At 48.7% G+C, this 17985-nt stretch overlaps 1 protein-coding gene across 17 annotated transcripts in view; it reads right to left on the bottom strand.

Annotated features, from left to right (window-relative positions):
• Window positions 1-17985, bottom strand: part of ARHGAP22 (Rho GTPase activating protein 22) — a 179292-nt gene that overhangs the window by 122191 nt on the left and 39116 nt on the right. For all 17 annotated transcript variants that reach the window (XM_086381244.1, XM_086381243.1, XM_086381233.1 and 14 more), the window contains one exon: window positions 5396-5595. Coding sequence is in view for 13 of the 17 variants with exons in the window: in XM_086381233.1 (XP_086237359.1) it covers window positions 5396-5595 (200 nt within the window). In the remaining 4 variants the exon portion in view is untranslated. The remainder of the gene's footprint in view (window positions 1-5395; window positions 5596-17985) is intronic.

Raw genomic sequence — 17985 nt, 5'->3', positions numbered from 1 at the left:
CCAAGTTGCTTTTTTAATTTTGTTCCTTTCTTGTGTTTCTGTCCAGCCTTCATATGTGATCCTTCCCTTAAGCGCCTAGTGACCCAAAGCTCTTCATGCCTACTAGTTATAGCTCTCTAAGCAACTGACTGGAAGTTATATGAGGGGAAGGCAGGGGATGTTTACATGGCAGGCTGAAAGGGAGAAAGAGAGAGAGAAAGAGAGAGAGAGGGAGAGAGAGAGGAGAGAGACCTGCCTGGGCTGTGTCATGGGGGACCCCTGCTGTCAAGACGTTTTGTTTTTCTTCTCGGCCTATCAGATTTTCCAGTGAAATTCTTCATTTCCTTCCTGAGGGCTATTCCTGACTGCTGGGATCTGGGAGCCAAGTGCGGGATGAGGACTGGAAGACCTAAGCGACTGGTCTGCATGTCCACCTCCATCTAAGGCTCCTGCTGCAGACTGGGGCCTCCCCCACCTCAACGATAAGGCCGGCGTCCTCAGTGTCCTTCCCAGTTATACCCCAGTGAGGAGGGCAGTCACGCTTTGCGCCAGATGGTTCGGGAGATCTGGGACCTAACTGCTTTCTAAAGTGACTTTCAATCAGTCCTGTATGGAGCTCTTCTTTTGCCCTCATTTTCAGAGATAATTGGTCCTGCCAGTGTTCTGAGGGGCCCACCCCCTCACCCCCCAACAACCAGATGCGCTGTTGTGCTGTCTGTAGTGCTGGCTTGGAACTGAGCGCACTAGGGTCTGCCGAGTCAGCCCTGTTGTCTGGCATCCTCCAGCGGCCGGCTCGCCCGTCTCCATCCAGGTGCGTCCACACCTTCCGGAGCCTTTAGCGCTCCATACTGGAGTTCTGGGGTTTTAAAGTCTGTCATCCTTCACTAGAAGCTTGAACTCAAGCTTTGATTTTCTATTAACGTAAGTGTTACAAAGTGTGTGTGTGTTTTATTTCCGTGTGTGCAGATTTCTCTCTCTTGCATACGTGCCCTCACTCACTACCACTTTGTTCTTAATTTCTAAGTCTTTTTTTTTTCTTTTGCACCATTTCAAGTCTTCATAATTTCATTTTTCTTAAAAAATGGAGAACAATGAGAATTCTTTTCGTTGTTTATGTATCCTTCAAAGCTATGTCATTAAGAGCATAAAAGTTCACAGCTGATCTATTTTCTAAGTAGGTTTTTATTTATGTTATAATGAAATATTTCTCCTTGTTCCTTTTTTTTCCCTGTCACCTTGACTTCTACTTGATTTTGGTGTTCCTAAATCTGCTTTCTTTTTGCTGGCATAGCTTTTTATTTATGTTATAATGAAATATTTCTCCTTGTTCCTTCTTTTCCCCATCACCTTGAATTCTACTTGATTTCAATGTTGCTAAATCTCCTCCCTTTTTGCTGGCATACCTTTTCCCCTCATGGTTTTGTTTTGCAACCTTTACGTTTATTATGTTATTACTTTCTCTCTTTTTTAAGCCAGACATCTACTTTCTGTCTCTTAAGAGACAGATGAATCTGACCTATTCATGTTTATTATGACAACTGAAATATTTGTTCCTATTCCTTGGTATCTTATTTATTTACTTTTTGTTTTCTATTTACCTTTTTCTCTTGTTTCCTGGCCCCCTCCATTCTCTGCACATTTGTTGAACTGATTGCATTTAACATTGCTACATTTTTTCCGTCTTATGTTTTGTAAGTTATACTTTCCATTTCTATTCTATTCCATCTCTGTTGGAAGCCAAGAAACCCACAGGGAAGAAGGGGGATAACTAAATTTAAGTGAATCTTCAAGCAGTGGAAACGGACTGGGCTGATCAATAAAGAATGCGGCAGGAGTTTTCATGGTGCAAGAAACACTTCACAGAAGCTTAAGCCATTTAGCAGGAAAAGAACTGGAATCTTCTATTAGTAAAACTGTAGGATCTGTCTGCTGGAAACTATTACGGAAAAGCGTTTGGGAAAGCTGGAGGGACAGGGCCACACTTTCAGGCTCAGTTTTAAAGCACCTTAGCCTAGCTTTCCCATCTGAGTTCCCATCTGAGCCAGTTCTTTGCCCATCTTGAATTTTCCCCATCTTTGCGCTCTATGTTCTCTGCTGATCTTCCTGCCATTGAGAAGGGCAGAGTGGAAGGGATAGGGCTCTGGAGAGAGAACAAGAGGGTGGGCTGGGAGTGATCCTTATCATGCACATGTGCAGCATCAAGGGTAGCTGGACATCCCCCCTCTCCACGATTATATCTGCTGGACACACAACAGGCCATCTGTTAGGAGGGAGCTCACTCCTGGGCACTTCTGTCACTGTGAACAGGGAGCAGGGCCCATTTTCCAGGAACCAGATATTGAAAATTAGTCCATTACATGTAGTTCATGCAATTAAAAGGAAATCTGTGGGCTGTTTTGCCAGAAGGCATGCAGGTTTGAGATCATACTATAAAGCTAAATGAGTCGAATTTGACCAAGAGTCTCCTTGAGATTGGGAACCTGAGCAATGGGGCTGCTAGAAAAGTCAGGCTTTGTTGGGGAGGGGAGATTCCGGAAAAGAATAATCCCCCATGAGGGACTGGCAGGGTCACTGAGACCCCGGAGAGTCCAAAAGAGGAGCCGTGGGCACGACCCTGGCATCGGCTGGGAGATGCTGGCACCCTTCGGGGACCCAATGGCTCCTGGTGACAGCTGCCCTGGTTTAGCTTGGGTGGCACCCCAGGGCTGCTTCTGTGTCCAGAAGGTGGTGCCTGGGATGTCAGTGCTTCCGTTCTGTTAACTGTTTCCACCAGAAGCCACTGACTTCTGGAAAAGGTGACAGGTGAGGGAGAAGACTGTCCAGGTTGGGTCTGGGGGTAGAGGTTCATTGTGGAGGTGCGGTGATGGGCAGGGCCACCTCAGGCTCGTGGTGAGCAATGTGTGGGAAAGCCTGGGGCGGGGGTCCACAGTAGTCTGGGTGACCTCCATGTGTCACTGTAGTCCAGAGTTCACCCAGAATCATGGTGCATTTCTCCCAGGAGATGGTGCTGTGGGCTGAGCCAGGAGGGCTCTGACATGCTAGGGGCCCTGGCCACTTGTGGCCACCATCATCAGAAGCACATGTCTCTAACAGGACAGCCAGGAGAGTCGAGATGCTACTAAAGGAGGCTGGTCTTCACCACACAAGCAGAGACGAGAAGGAAAACGGTGGGCAAGCCAGAGGTGTGGTTCCCGATTTGGGGAGCAGGCCGAGTGGCAGAGCTGGGGCGGCAGGGCTGAGGGTATATTGGGTACCCTGACTTAAGTAGCCCATGTGCTAAGATCTGTGTTCAGTTCTCGGTGTATGTCTGTGAGGTAGGTAATAATGTCTCTATTTTAGTAATGATAAAACTGAAACAAAACAAATAAATAAGTGACTTGTTTCAAGTTATTCAGTTAGCATGCTTGACCTAACTCAGATCAAATTCAAAGTTCCTATTTGATCCATTCCACCTCTCTTTCCTCCCTTATAAAGCCTGGGAGGCTGGACAAGATCAGAGCTCCATAAACTTTAGCTTAGATCCACCTTCGTGAATTTTGTCATCCCTACCTCTCATCTCTACTGTTAATGATTTAAAAGTTTTCCTTAAATAAGTCTCGCTTATTTGTGTGTGTGCATATATACGCACATAACATATAATTTACCATTTTAACAATTTTTAAGCATATAGTTTAGTAGCATTAAGTACACTCACATTGCTGCATAAGGCTTTTTGTTTTTAACTTAGATATAGTTCAGAAAGGAAAACATGCAAGGACTCTCACGAACGGAAATCAGTATAACTTTCCATAAACAGAAGTTAACCACTAGAATAAATACAGTGAAGGCAGAAAGTGATTAACTTGCAGCTGGTGACTATTGTCACTGAGATCTCTGTGATGAGGGCTGTTCCTTCCCACCCTCAGAGCTCCATTTTTAAAAATTTTTATTTATTTTTTTTAATTGAAGGGTAATTGCTTTACAGAATTTTGTTGTTTTCTGTCAAACCTCAACATGAATTAGCCATAGGTATACATATATCCCCTCCCTTTTGAACCTCCCTCCCATCCCCCCCCATCCCACCCCTCCAGGTTGATTCAGAGCCCCGTTTGAGTTTCCTGAGCCACATAGCAAATTCCCATTGGCTATCTATTTTCCATATGATAATGTAAGTTTCCATGTTACTCTCTCCATACATCTCACCCTCTCCTCCCCTCTCTCCATGTCCATAAGTCTATTCTCAGAGCTCCATGTTTTTAAGGGAGGATCCCAAGTATTGGGAAAGTGTTAAAGATATGACAATTCCTTCTTCATACTCAGAAAATGTGGAAGAGCAGTGACTTTTCCAAGAAAAAAGGGTCATTTTCTCACTGTGGCGTCAACGCGATCCTGCACTATGCCCAGGCACCTCCTTCCATCTTGCCCATCACAGAGCCCCTTCCCCGCCTCCCCAAATTCTGTGATCCCTGACCCCAGAAAAGGTGATCTCGCTTTACTTTCCAATTTGGACCAATGACTAGGTGCAGCCTTTCTTTGAGGGAAGTCCTTCAAGTTCTTCCCCATTTTCCTCAAGAGAAACAAGGGTAGCTCCCAGACTTTAATTCTCTGTGTGAATCCCATAACAAGGGTTAACTTGCCTGAGCTCCACAAGCCCAGCCACCTTGGTCAGCAACATGCAGAGCACTTGGTTAGGATGTCTGCATGGGGCAGCATGGGACACACCATGATGGATGAGGCCAGAGGCTGCTCTGAGTGAACTCAGTGCAGCTGGGTGGAAGGCAGACGTGGTAAGCACCAAAGGTGGAGCTCAAAGCACCGGTGAGAACAGAAGCCGTCCAGAGGAGCAGAGGCCTCTGACACAGGGGCTTCAGAATGAGCCAGACTCCAGTGTGACGTCAGATGTGCCTGGGCGCCTGTTTCCCTGTACCGTGGAAGAAGTGGAGTCTGTGTGTCCTCCACGGAAGCACTGAGAGGTTGAAAAGGACATGAAGAAGAAAATTTTTTTTTTTTCCTGGCCGTGCCACAGGACATGTGGGATCTTAGTTCCCAGACCAGGGATTGAACCTTTGGCCCCTGCTTTGGAAGCACCGACTCATAACTACTGGACTACCCTTTGGGTGGTTGCTTTTTTTTTTTTTTTTAAGCCATGCAGGGATGCTCTCTATCAACATTAGAAGGAAACACTTCAAAGCCTGAAGCTCTAGACGTGTTGCAGTAAAACCAGGTGTGATGCCAGGAATGTGAGAGCTGAGGATAAATCTCACTTTGGAAACCCCAGTGAAATGTCATCTGAGTGGAGTCACAGGCTTGGTGCCTGAAGGGTGAGGTGCTGATGGGAGGGTCTCTCTTTGCCTTCTCCCCTCTCCTGGAGACAGTTAACCATGCCCCCTGGAGCCCCACCATGATGCCCATGGGACACAGGATGGGTGCTTCTCACCTGGGGCTTGGTCTCATCTTTGTCCTTGTAGTAGAAGAGCTGATCCCCACGCAGCACGAACCAGCGCTGCTGCCAGCCCTTCATGATGCTTCTCTGCTTCTTCAGCCAGCCCGCCTTCAGCACGGGGCCCAGCCTGCGGGGGCAGGGCTGCCGCCCGGGGCTCCGGCTCTGCTCCCCCATCACCAGGCTTTTGGAACGGGCTGGAAGTCAAGCACACACACAATGAACATGAAGGATGGCAGGCCTTGGTCAGTCCTTGCCCCACTCTGGCATCCCAGCCTCCCAGTAACCACTGTTACGGGAGCTTCAGCCAGCAGGGCGTGACCATGCTTGGCCCGCCTCCTCCTCAGGTTGCAAGGGGCAAGGGCTGGGGTGCCTTAACACTGTAGCCAAAGGTCATGCACCTTGGGGAGCACACAGCCTGCTTCCTGGTTAGTTTCTGCTGTGTCTGTGGGACCCCAGATTCTCCATTTCCCCAGGCTTGCTCATCCATCCATCCATCCATCCATCTACCCATCTTTCCATGTGCTCAATGACTCACTCGTCAATTCAGCAACTAATATTCATACAGTATCTATATGTGCCAGTCGCTGTCACAGGTATTAAGAAACAAGCACCGAAATACGAAGCATAACCATCTGGGTCCCACTGGAGCTCACCTTCCAGCAGGGTTCCTGTCACTCAGGCTCCAAGGGAGCTGGCCCCAGCAGACTCCCTCCCTGGATTCCACATGGTGCCCCTCCTCTGGAGGCATCACCATTGCCCAGAAGCCCCCACCCGCACTGGCAAACTCCCTCGCTGCTTCCCTGAGACCATCTTGGTGGCTGGGCCTGGCCAGCAGGACCTCTGCTGCACTTGCCTGCTGTGACTGGTTGATGGCTCCCTGGCGGGACAAAGGGGCTGCCCTCCTTCCTCAGAGCCTTGGAGGGCCTGTGAGCTCTTCTGCCCTGCACATGCCACTGGGCAGCACTCTGCCAGAGTTGGTACTGCCTTTCATGGTGACTGATTTCTTGCCCCTCCCCTACCTCCCTGACTCTTGTCTCAGGCAGAGCTCCTCTTCTCTCTCTCTCTGGCGAGTATCAAGGATATTGCTGCAGGAGTCACTAGGAAGGCCAACCTGGACTTTGGAGGAACAACTCTGAGTCCAAATGTAATCACACTTGTAATCACATTTGTAATCTTTAGACCATAGATCCTGACTTGGGATTGGAATGCATGGTCCCCCCAACCCACGACTACTGCACTGCACCTGTGATTGTGTGTGTGTGTCTGTCTGTCTAAGCTTCTCTCATTACTCTAGTGACTGCAGCTCCCTAAGCCTAGCTGACCTCTGTCCATCCCACTGACCCAGGCCTTTCTTGCGTCCCTTGCCCACTCAGCCCCTGGCTTCGGCCGCATGCCACTGCTGTGCTGTGCTCAATTGTGTCTGACTCTTTGTGACCCCACGGACTGTAGCCTGCCAGGCTCCTCTGTACATGGAAGTTTCCAGGCAAGAAAACTGGAATGGGTTGCCATTTCTTCTTCCAGGGGATTGTCCTGATACAAGGTTCAAACCTGTGTCTCCTGTAACTCCTGCATTGGCAGGCAAATTCTTTACCTATTGAGCCACATAGGAATGGTGATCTTCAATATCCAACTCCACAGAACGTCCCTTCTGATCTCTTCTAGACAGTCATTCCCTTGCCTACCAGGATATGAGATCTGTGGCTGGTAATAATCTGTTTGGTTGCCTCTCTGTCCCTCTAGATTGAAGGGGAAGGGAGGGAAGGACATGATGTCTCATCGAGTTCTGCATGTGGCTCTCATCACCATGCCAGGCAGGTAATGGATGTCAGACATGGCTGTCAAACATCATGGGCTACTTTGGCTTACTCTCTTTTTTAAAAAGTGAAGTACAGTTGATTTACAGATTCAACTCTACTCGGCAGGAGCAGGGCTCTCGTGGAGCAGAGGAGAGGCCAGCGCCCTCCCCGCAGCTCACCAGGGAGGCGCTTGCTACAGATGCTACTTAGGCTGCCAAGCCAGCCTGGGTTGTCCTCCAGCCACTCAATCACACAGATACTACTTATAAGGCCCACAGAGCCGCTTGAAAGGAAAACAATTGCTGTTATGATTTATTAATAACCACTGTGCTGGTCTTCAGCACTTCCTTGAATCAAGCCATTCAATTCTGCAAACATTTAAGCTGAGATTTCAAGTCAAACAGCTCTGACATTCTAAGGTTGCAGAAGCACGGGGAACTTGTGGCCCAGGAGCAGGTTCATGACCTGAGGAGGAGGAGGAGGGTGCTTTCTGCCCGCCTCAGGGCCTGGCTCTTCAGCTCACGAGCACAATCATTCCTTCACTGGCTCGTTCATCCATGCCTTCCACGTCTGCAGGACTCTTCCAGGTATGGGGCAGAACCCAGGCTGCTTGCATTCCCCCGGAGTCCCGAGGCTGGCAGGGGAAATCAGCCACAAGGAACAACCACATGGAGATGAAAGAGCCACAGGCCGTGTGGACAGGCACAGGCTGCAGACACTTAACTGAAGGGGCACCTTTCTGCTGCAGACATCAGCAGAGCCGCCTGCAGAAGGGGCACCCAGGCTAAGCCTTGAAGGATGAGCAGTACTGGGCCCCACCTCAGAAGAAGGGGGCTCTGATTTGGAAGGAACGGGTGTGGCATTCGCTACCTCTTGGCTCAGATCAGCATGCATGCTGGGCTGACGCTGCCACCTATTCTCACTGACGAGCATCTCTTGAGAAGGCCGACCACAGTTCCAGCCTCTCCTCCTTCACCCCTCAGTCCCTGCTAATCCTCTGCATTTGGACAGTCTGTCCTCTCCTGAAACTGCTCTGATCAAATCCAACAGTCTGGTTCTGACTCTCAGCCTCCAAGATCCTCTGGTGCTCAGTCCCCACTGATCACCCTCTTCCTGAAGCTCTTCCTCTCGCTCTGCAGAGCCAACTGCCTGGCACACCCGTGCCTCTCGCCACCTGCCCACCCTGCTCTGACTTCAGTTCCTTCTCTTCTCCCGGAAGGTCCTGCTACCGCCCAGGCTGCCTCAGATGCCCCCATTCTGTCATGAGTCCAGGTCTTCTTCTGCCCAGGTCCTTCTCTGGGATTCCAGGACCGCCTGTTAAACCGTCCGGGGGACATCTCACAGGGATGGTTCACGATCGCCGTGTAGTCCGTCCAGCTCTGCACCTGCTGTCCCCGGGCCTGCAGGGCTTCCTCCCAGCCCCTTTGTCCTTCACTCAAATGCCATTTTCTCAGTGAGGACTTCCTGGCCACTCTTAAGATGTATCCCCAACCCTTCCATCTCCCCTCTCCTTCTTTAATATTTACTTAAATTCTAGTATAGCAGTAGAAGAGGGCAAATCACAGAACAATACACAAAGTATAAAACTATGTGAAAACGGAAGAAAAACACAACCCTTTAAACAGAAGACACCACAAGGTATACTCAATGGGTACATGCATTTATATAGAAGGAACACGTCACACCTGTAACAGCGACTACGGTCGTGGAGGAGAGGATGGAACTGTAGTACTGTAGTTTTATGCAGGAAAGAATGTGTGCATGGCTTCCATAAATCAAAAAAAAAAAACTTTAAAAGAGAGAGCTCTTGAGAGGGAGCTGAATCCTCAGGAGATCTAAGATAGCAATTAAAATGTCATGAGTTGGATAAATGTTTATGCATATTTGTCTGCAGCAAGCGCCTCACTAAGCTGTGGGCCACAACACAAACAGTCTCCCAGCCTCTGCTACTCGGAATTTCCGGGCTGAACAGATGATCCTTCGTGGAAGCGTGATTCTGGCTCCTCTTCGGACCTTCCATGGGATCAGGTCAGAGGGACCCTCGGTAGATGAGCCCCTCCGGTGGGCCTGCTACTCCAGCCTTTGTGCTCCCTCCCATTTCACATGAGAGAGAGGCTTGGAGAGCGTGTGAGTCACTCACTCCCCCAGTGTTGCCACAAGAGTACCTGGCAACTGGGGCATCTTGGAAATGGCTGAGAACACACGGAAGACGCCTGACCCAGCGGATAACGCCAGAGCTCCGCTCAAGTTCCCTTGACTCCTTCTTCCTGCTTTTATGCCCCCTTATTTCCAACAGCTTTCCCCGGGTGATTTTTCAGGGCTGCTGGCCTGTTTTGGAGACGGTCCTTGGGTTATTGGGGCCATTCTGAGCAGGCACTGAGAGAACCGGAAGTGCCCAGAAATTTACACCCCCTCACTCCCTAGCCCTTGGCCAAAGACTCCTGGGTGTGGGAGCTTGAAAGCCCCTGCAGTCTTGTTCTAGTTTGAAACCTCTAGGAGGCATAAGAGGCACAATTCAAAGTTCCCCAGGGGCTCAGGCTGATACCTGCTTAACTGGGCTTTGCAGCCCACCCTCCCCTTCCTGGCGCTGGTCCCCATCCCCTCAGTGGTGGCCCTTGGGAACACCTCTTCAAGAAATTACTGCAGACGATCCTCAGCCCAGGGCCTCTTGATGAGATCCACACTGGCGCACCTCACTCTTTTTAGGGCCTTCTGCCTAGGTTGTGGCAGCACTGGCCTTAGCAGCTGCCAGGGCATTAGTGCCCCGTTTTTCCATCTGCAGCTCTGCCAGTGCAGTCCCGAGAGCATGGAGGAGTGGCTGAACTTGAACTAAAACACAATTGATTTATAAAAGTCAATGGGATTTTAAAGCCAGGCTGTGGAAACAGCAAGACGGCTCTCAGAGCTGAATTGATTTAAAGGGTAAGTATCGAGGCCGAAAGATTGATGGAGCAGAGGGAGGAGAGGTAATGGAAGGGGCGCTCCGGAGGGGGGCAGCCGAGACGGTTTCATAAAGTTAATGCAATTTGCCACCAAGGGCAAGGGGGCCTCGTGAGGTTCCCAGCTGTCTGAGAGCCTCCAATGATTTATTACAGGATGGTTCCTGAGTGCTCTCTACCTTAAATTTTTTTTTTAAACCTGTTATTTAGCTTCTTTCTGGGCTCCACTTGGTCATCTGTTCTTTGCTAAGCTCTCCGCCTGAGGGGTCTAGAGACCCAGCAAGGCCCCCTTAATGGGTCTCACTTTGGGGCCTGGAAGGTGAAGAACAAGGAGGAAAAACCCCCAAAGTAAGAAGTGTTAATTCTAATATAACTGTGAGGAGGTTCTAGAAAGTTTGGATTATTTTTCCCGTAATGATGACTTTAATGCTTTAAAAACATCAATATAAAAGATCACATTGTTAACAGTTATTTTCATTGGCCTTTCCTGGCTCTGGCTCTTGATTCAGCTGGTGCTGGTCTTCAGCGAGGGGGAGCAGGAGGCAGGCGGCCTCCAAAATGCACGGCCCTCACTCCCATACAGTGTGCGCCCACAGGTTCAGCTGGGCTTAGTCTTCATTTCTCCATCCATGGAGCTTACGGGGCCTCCTGGGTGTCCACCTTGGGCGAGCCACTGGGGTGTGGACATAAAAGGCACATAACTGCCCTGGCAGAAGTAAAGGGGGAACAGAGACCCCCAGATACCAGCGTCTTTCGTCTCAGCAAGTATAACGGGAAATGAGAGGGTTAAGGCAGAGGCATCGAAGTCAGGCTGGGAGGCCAGAGGTGGGACTGAAGCTGGATGAAAGAACAGAGTGAGCTGTTAGAGGGGATCGCCACCCCAAAATATGCTACTCTGGCATAGTGATTGTTTTGAGCTGAAGGCAACTGAGAAAGTGCACAGGGGGAGCCCCTTCCCCTCTCCCTTTCTGCCTAGAAGCAGCGCATACATTTCCTTACTGAATAAACGTGCCTCGCCACTCCCAAACCAGGAAGAGGAGAATGAGATTCTTATCACGGAGAGGTGACTTCAGTCTGCATAATGAACCTCACTGCTGCTCGTGCTGCTGCTGCTGCTAAGTGACTTCAGTCGTGTCCGACTCTGTGCGACCCCATAGACGGAAGCCCACCAGGCTTCCCTGTCCCTGGGATTCTCCAGGCAAGAACACTGGAGTGGGTTGCCATTTCCTTCTCCAGTGCATGAAAGTGAAAAGTGAAAGGGAAGTCGCTCAGTCGTATCCGACTCTTAGCAACTCCATGGACTGCAGCCCACCAGGCTCCTCCGTCCATGGGATTTTCCAGGCAAGAGTACTGGAGTGGGCTGCCATTGCACCACCCTAACCTGCCGTACTTTTCCCAGTCACCTTCACACAGTGTTGCCCCTGGGCTTAGCTGCCCCTTTTCTATGAAGCAGCCCCTCACACACTTCAAACAGTCAATAAAATTTATATGCTCTTTCTCCTGTTAATCTTTTATCATTTTAATTAGCAGTCCTCAGGTACATAGCTTAAGAGGTTAGAGGGAAAGTTTTTTCTCCCTTACACTATGGAAGGCTGTGGAATAAAAGGATGTGCTCAGCAGAGGGAGCAGGAAGACATGCAGGATGAGAGGGCATGGGGTTGTACCCAGGAAGTCTGGCTCCCAAGCTTTTGACTCTCACGGACCCATGTTCCTGCCTTAGAACAGACCAAGCCCTAACCTCCTCCCCCAACACTAATGAAATATCCTTTCATCAGTCCTTGAGAAAGACAAGCTTATGGATCTCCTCTAACCTCCATCCACAGACTGGATCTCCAACCATCACCCCATGGCAGGGTCCCTCTTCCTGCATCTCCTTTAAAGAGGCTGTTTAGCTGTCACAGCATGGGTAAGAAGTCGGGAAGATGAGAAGACCTCTGTGAGTTGGCGAGCATCCAGGTCTCCAGCTTCACTTCCCACTCATAGCACACACTCTGCTCTTTCCAGATCAATGACTGGTCCCCACAAGGGCCATTTTGTGTCAGATCTCTGTACCTCTGTTGCTTGCCAGCCTGATGAGCCCTGACACTCCTGAAGAGTCAGTGCAGCTCTTTCCTACTGTGTAAGGACTCATCTAGTAGGTTCCCAAAGCAGGGTCTTGCCTGCCATCCATTATGACGCCCCCATAGAGGGAACACACCTATGGCCAGACAAGTGCCTCTCTATGCTGTTTTGATTTGTAAGCTTCTAATGGCCAGAGAGGGTGCCCTCCTCATGCTTGATCCCTGAGAATGTAGCACAGAATGTCTCACTAAATGCTTGCTGAAAGCATGAATGGACATGAAACAGGAGTCTCCAAGTTCAAAGAAGATGGGCAAGATCAAATCCAAGAGACTTGCCTCTAGAGACGATCTTGGCCTGGAGGAAACCTGCCAGCGGGCTTTCTACTGCCCGTGGCCTGTTCCCACATGATGAGAGGTTATTCCTGTTATCAGAGAAGCAGCAAGTAGAAGCAGGAAGCAGAATGTTATTTTCCTACTTTTCCTAGTTCGGCAGAGGGATGGGAGAGGCTAACTGAGGTCGTAGAAGGGGCACAGCATTTGGAGGCTCTTTAGCCACTCGGAGTCCGATTTCTGGATAAAATGAGAACAAAATACAAATCTTATCCACTTCCTAAACTGTGGTGAGGAAGAAGTAAATGACGCTTTGAAAGTGCTGCAAACAGAGATGCACTGAGTGGATGAATGGGGGTTAGGACTGTCTCTCGTTGCTGCAGGCTGAGGCCTTGGGAGGCCTGTCTCCCCTCTATCAGACCTTGTCCGGGAGCAGCTGCCCTGGGTTTGCTGCCTCGGCTCCTGTTCAGATTAGCAAGCCATTCACCAGGAGCTGGGGATCGGTGGAGCTGATGTAATTCAGTATTGATTATAAATTCCATTGCTGCCTGCCTATGGGCCATTAGCTTAGATCAATACGTTCTCCACCCTTGGTTAAATAATCATTGAGGCTGTTGATGATTTCAGCAGTCAGGGCAGGTCCCTGGCTGTGTTGGTTGAAGGGAGCCCAAGACAGCCCTCCCAGCCTAGGTCTAATCCTGCTCAGGCCTGTCTTGCAAATAAGTCATTTATTTCCACCTGCAAACATGAAGTTCATGGCCAGGTCTTCAGTTCTGTGGGGACAAGTCCTGCCTGGAGCTCCTGGAGCCCAGCATCTAGTGGTGCCTTAGACCCTACGTGTCTAAGAGTGCTGGTTATATGCTCTGGGAATCTTCCATGGGGAGAACTCAGTTTTCCCATCAGCTGCTATCTGTGAGCAGAGGCAGGAGGAAAGAGAAGGAAATCCTGCCACAAGGGAATGCAGATATCTCTTGAGATCCTATGTTCATTTCTTTTAGATACAAACCCAGAAATGGAATTGCTGGGTCATATGGTAGCTCTATTTTTAATTTTCTGAGGAGCCACCATACTGTTTTCCATAGTGACTGCACCAATTTACTTTCAGGATACCGGAGCTCCCTTTTCTTCACATTCTTGCCAATGTTGTTACCCTTGTCTTTGGATAACAGCCATTCTAGCAGTTATGAGGTGACATCTCAACACGGTTTTTGACTGCATATCCCTGATGGTTAGTGCTGTGAGCATCTTTTCATGTACTTCTTGCCCATTGGATATATTCTTTGCAAAAATGTCTATTCAGTTCTTCTTCCCATGTTTCAGTCTGTTGGGTTTTTTTTTTTTTTTTTGCTATTGAGTTGTAGAAGTTCTTTGTATATTTTGAATATTAGCCCCTTATTGGATCTATAATTTGCAGATATTTTCTCCTATTCTGTAGGTTTCTGTTTCATTTTATGGGTTTTTGCCTTTTCTATGCAGAAGCTTTTTAGTTTGATGCAGCCCCATTTCTTTATTTTTGCTTTTTGTCCCTTTGCTTTTTGTTCTAACCCGAAAAATGATCGTCACCACTGATGTCAAAGAGATTACCCCATATGTTTTCTTCTAGGAGTTTTATGGTTTCAAATTTTAATGTTCAAGTCTGTTGAGTTGGTTTCTGTGTATGGTGAGAGGTAAGGGTCCAGTTTCATTCTTTTGCTTGTTACTGTCCAGTTTGCTCAACACCATTGATTGAAGAGACTGTCCTTCCCGTATAGTGCCCATTGTATATTGCTGGCTCCTTTGTTGTAAATTAATTGACCACACATGCATGGATTTGTTTCTGGGTTCTCTATTTTGCTCCATTGATTTACGGTCTGTTTTTGTGCCAAATACTTTCCTGATATTTTTTCCATTTTAAATACTACCTACTGACTTCTAACTATGGAAGATGAGGATCTCGTTTATTTCACTCCTCCACTCCATCACACGTAAGCACCCACTCCATCCTCCCAGTATAGTTACTGTGTATTTTTAGTTTGATCAATACGAAGAATTTGCATTATTAGTACTATGTAATTGCTAGTCCCAGTTGAGCTATGCAGTATACTAGAATATTTCATGAATCACTTTTTGCTTTCCCTGGAGTTCAAAATTGCCTTGCCTTTTAATTTGCTTAGTATTCTGCTACATATCAATAATTCAACCTTAAATATTCTAACAGTTGTTTGAATCTACTTTCCACGTATTCATAGGTAGTGGGAATCTTCTTAAAAATCACACCACCTTTCATCACTCAAAGAATTCATAGCTCTCCTGGGGGCATGCAGGGCACCTGCAGTGGTGTTTGCATAGTGTGAATCCCTGTGTTGGGTTAGGGGGAGGGCATACGCCTCGGCACTGGATAGACGGGAACTCCCACACTTGTTGGCACGGTACCCACAATTCTCCTCCCACATCTGTTAAAATGGGAATAATGGTGCATCATCATAGCATAAAGTGTGATAAAAACGCCTGGAGCACGGAAGGCACACGAGAAATGCAGGTTTGTTTTCTTCAGGGAAAATCAAGAAAAATAAGGCCAGTGAAAGCACTTCATCTCACTCATACAGCTTTTTCTCTCCATCCCCAAAGTACTGACCAGGCTCTGCACATTCATCAAGGCTTCTAAGACACTGACACTCCTTCGAAGGAAGATGGCTCAAGCTGCTGGAGCTGTGCTCGTCAGACTAATGATTTCCTTTAAAAGAAGGAGCCTCAGTAGCAACATCAATTTTATTTTGAAATACTTTAAATAAAGGCAGAAACTCTAAAAGGAAATATTGATAGATTGATGACATAATAATTAAAAACATGCATACATCGGGGAAAAAAGACCCTGATATAAAAATTACTGGCAAGCAACAAATTGGGAAAACATTTGCAACATATAAATCAATCAAAGGAGGGCTGATTTTCCTGAGGACCTGCGCCAGTCCAAAGACAGTGCTTCAGCCCCCTAGGCTAACGCTCTCTCTGCTGTTAATTCACTCACTCACTCACCTACTCATGCATTCATTTATTCGCCATATGTGTATCGAGTACCCACCAGATGCCTGGCATTGGTGTATAACGATGTCTAAACACAGAAATGGGCCCTGCTCTCCTGGAGTGCAAAGTCTAGCGGGGTGACAGTTATTCACCAAATAGTCACACTGAGGAGTGTACAACTACAACTCAAGGTAAGTGCTACAAAGGAAAGGAGAGCCCAGAGCAGAGGACCCGGTTTAGACTGGGGTTGCAGGAGCACTTGGCTGGCGACACTTGAGCTGAGAACTGGAGGGAGAACGGGAGCTAAGAAGTGTGTGTGTGTGTGTGTGTGTGTGAGAGAGAGAGACAGACAGACAGACAGACTGACAGAGAGAAGGGGGCATTCCAGCTGGGGAAACAGGGAGTGCTCCGGCCCTGTGGTAGGAGGCCCATGGAACACGCTGAGGAATGGGAAGAAGGCCAGTGTGGTTGGAGCTTGGAGAGTGAGAGGAGGCTGGAGGTTAGGTCAGTGGCTAGACTGTAAGAGAGGTCTTCCTGTAAGCTGGGGCTGGAGGAGGAGGCTGGTGGTGGGGACACTGTGGATTTAAATTTGGAAAGGTGGCTCTGGCTTTGGAGTGGAGAATGGATGGGCGTGGGTGGGGTGAGGCCAAGTACTGCTGCCACAGGTTAGAAATGATGATGGCTGGGAGAGGACAATAACAGGAGGCTGAGTGAGCCAGGCAGAGCCAAGAGCTCTCTGGGAGGCAAATGACACAGCTGCCTCCCATACCTTATCCTTGTGAAACACGGCAAGACCAAATCAGTAAATCTTTATTTGGGGCAGTGCTAACGGGCCCAGAAGAGGCCTCAATAAAAACAGGGGACACACAAATCTTTGAAGAAGCAGGCCCTGTGTCAGTGGGATTTCAGGAAAGAGAGCAATCCCAGGGAGCTGGGGCAGCATCAGGGTCAAGGATTCAGCGGCTTTGTTCTGACTACCTCCTGGGGGGCTCTGTGAGTGGTGGGTGCACAGAGGGCACAGCACTCAGAGTCTGGTGGTGGGCATGAAGGTACAGCCTGGGGCTCCGCTGCCTTCCCTCACCCTGGAAAACTCACAGGGAGAGGGTGCCTACCTTACATTTCTGTTCTCTATCTAAAAAAAATAAAAGGCAATTTTTACAGTGTCACAGAACACATGCATTTGTGACTTGCTCCACTGTATCTGTGATAAATTCATGGATTTTCAGTGAGTTTATCTTGTTTTTCTTCTAGGAAAACTGGCAGGGGTGGGGTGACTGTCTCTTCCATTCCCACTCTGGAAATTTGGCAACAAATCTCAGCGGAGTTAGAGCTTGCCAGGCATGGCATCAGGAAAGACTCCCTGAACAGGACCCTAGGAGATAGGCAGGAGCTAAGTGAGGTAGAGCCAACCGCACCTGGGTCCAGATGGCCTCGTCTGGCTTCCACAGGCCGTGATAAGCGAGGGTGAGTCTGAGCTGGTCCTAAGCAGGCAATGGCAAGCTAGAATCACGGTATTAAAGGCCAGTGTGAGCTGGTACCAACCAATCTGGACCACCTTCCTGAATCAGTCTGAATTATATGAGGTACTTAAAAGCAAGCACACTGTTTGCATTTACAGGCTCTTTTTGAGACATTTCCTGCTGGTTTGGGTGCCTCCCTACTTTTTTGAATTATCATTGTTCTCTTCTGTGCGTGTGTACAACATCTGCCTCACCTGCCTCTAACTACTTCTTGGAAATAGAACTCCGATTATTGAACAAACTTAGTTTTATATGTGGGTAAGTACCAGGCGGTACTACCGGTAAAGAACCCGCCTGCCAACACAGGAGACATAAGAGACACGGGTTCAATCCTTGGGTCGGGAAGATCCCCTGGAGGAGGGCATGGCAACCTACCCCGTATTTTTGCCTGGAGAATCCCATGGACAGAGGAGCCTGTAGGCTACAGTCCATAGGGTTGCACAGAGTTGGACACAACTGAAGGAATTTAGCAAGTAGCATAGTGAGAGTAGGGTTTTTCCTGGAGGTTCTCAATCCTGACAGCTCCTCCTCCCTGGGATAGAGACATGGGGGCATTTTTAGGGTGATGGCGCTCTTTGCAGCAGTATCAGAGCTGGCCTGGATGGGGACCTGCCAGGAAGTTAACAGCTAATATGACCTTGGGGAAGGTTTCCTGGGAAGCCCCTATTGCAGAGCAGCCAAGGCTTCTGAGCCCAGTTGACCTGGGCTGGTTTTCTTAACTGTTTCAGAAAGTGACCCCAGGTCTTCTCCGTCAACCCTTTATAACCAGGTAGTGGTGCAATCTGGAAGCGTGTCTGGCATATGTATCTCCTGGAGCTGCCTGGACAAGGCAGTGTGTGGATCTCAGGGGCTGTGATTTGTATCCTATAGCCTGACAGGGTCTATGACATGAAGCCCTCCCGACTCCTAAAAGATGCCAAGGGGGATGAATTTGGA

This window comes from Bos grunniens, chromosome 28 (assembly GCF_055505025.1).
Source record: "Bos grunniens cultivar Pamir isolate PY7600 chromosome 28, Bosgru_T2T1.0, whole genome shotgun sequence".
In the NCBI taxonomy this organism is placed as follows: Eukaryota; Metazoa; Chordata; class Mammalia; order Artiodactyla; family Bovidae; genus Bos; species Bos grunniens.
This window is presented reverse-complemented; position numbering and strand designations above follow the sequence as displayed.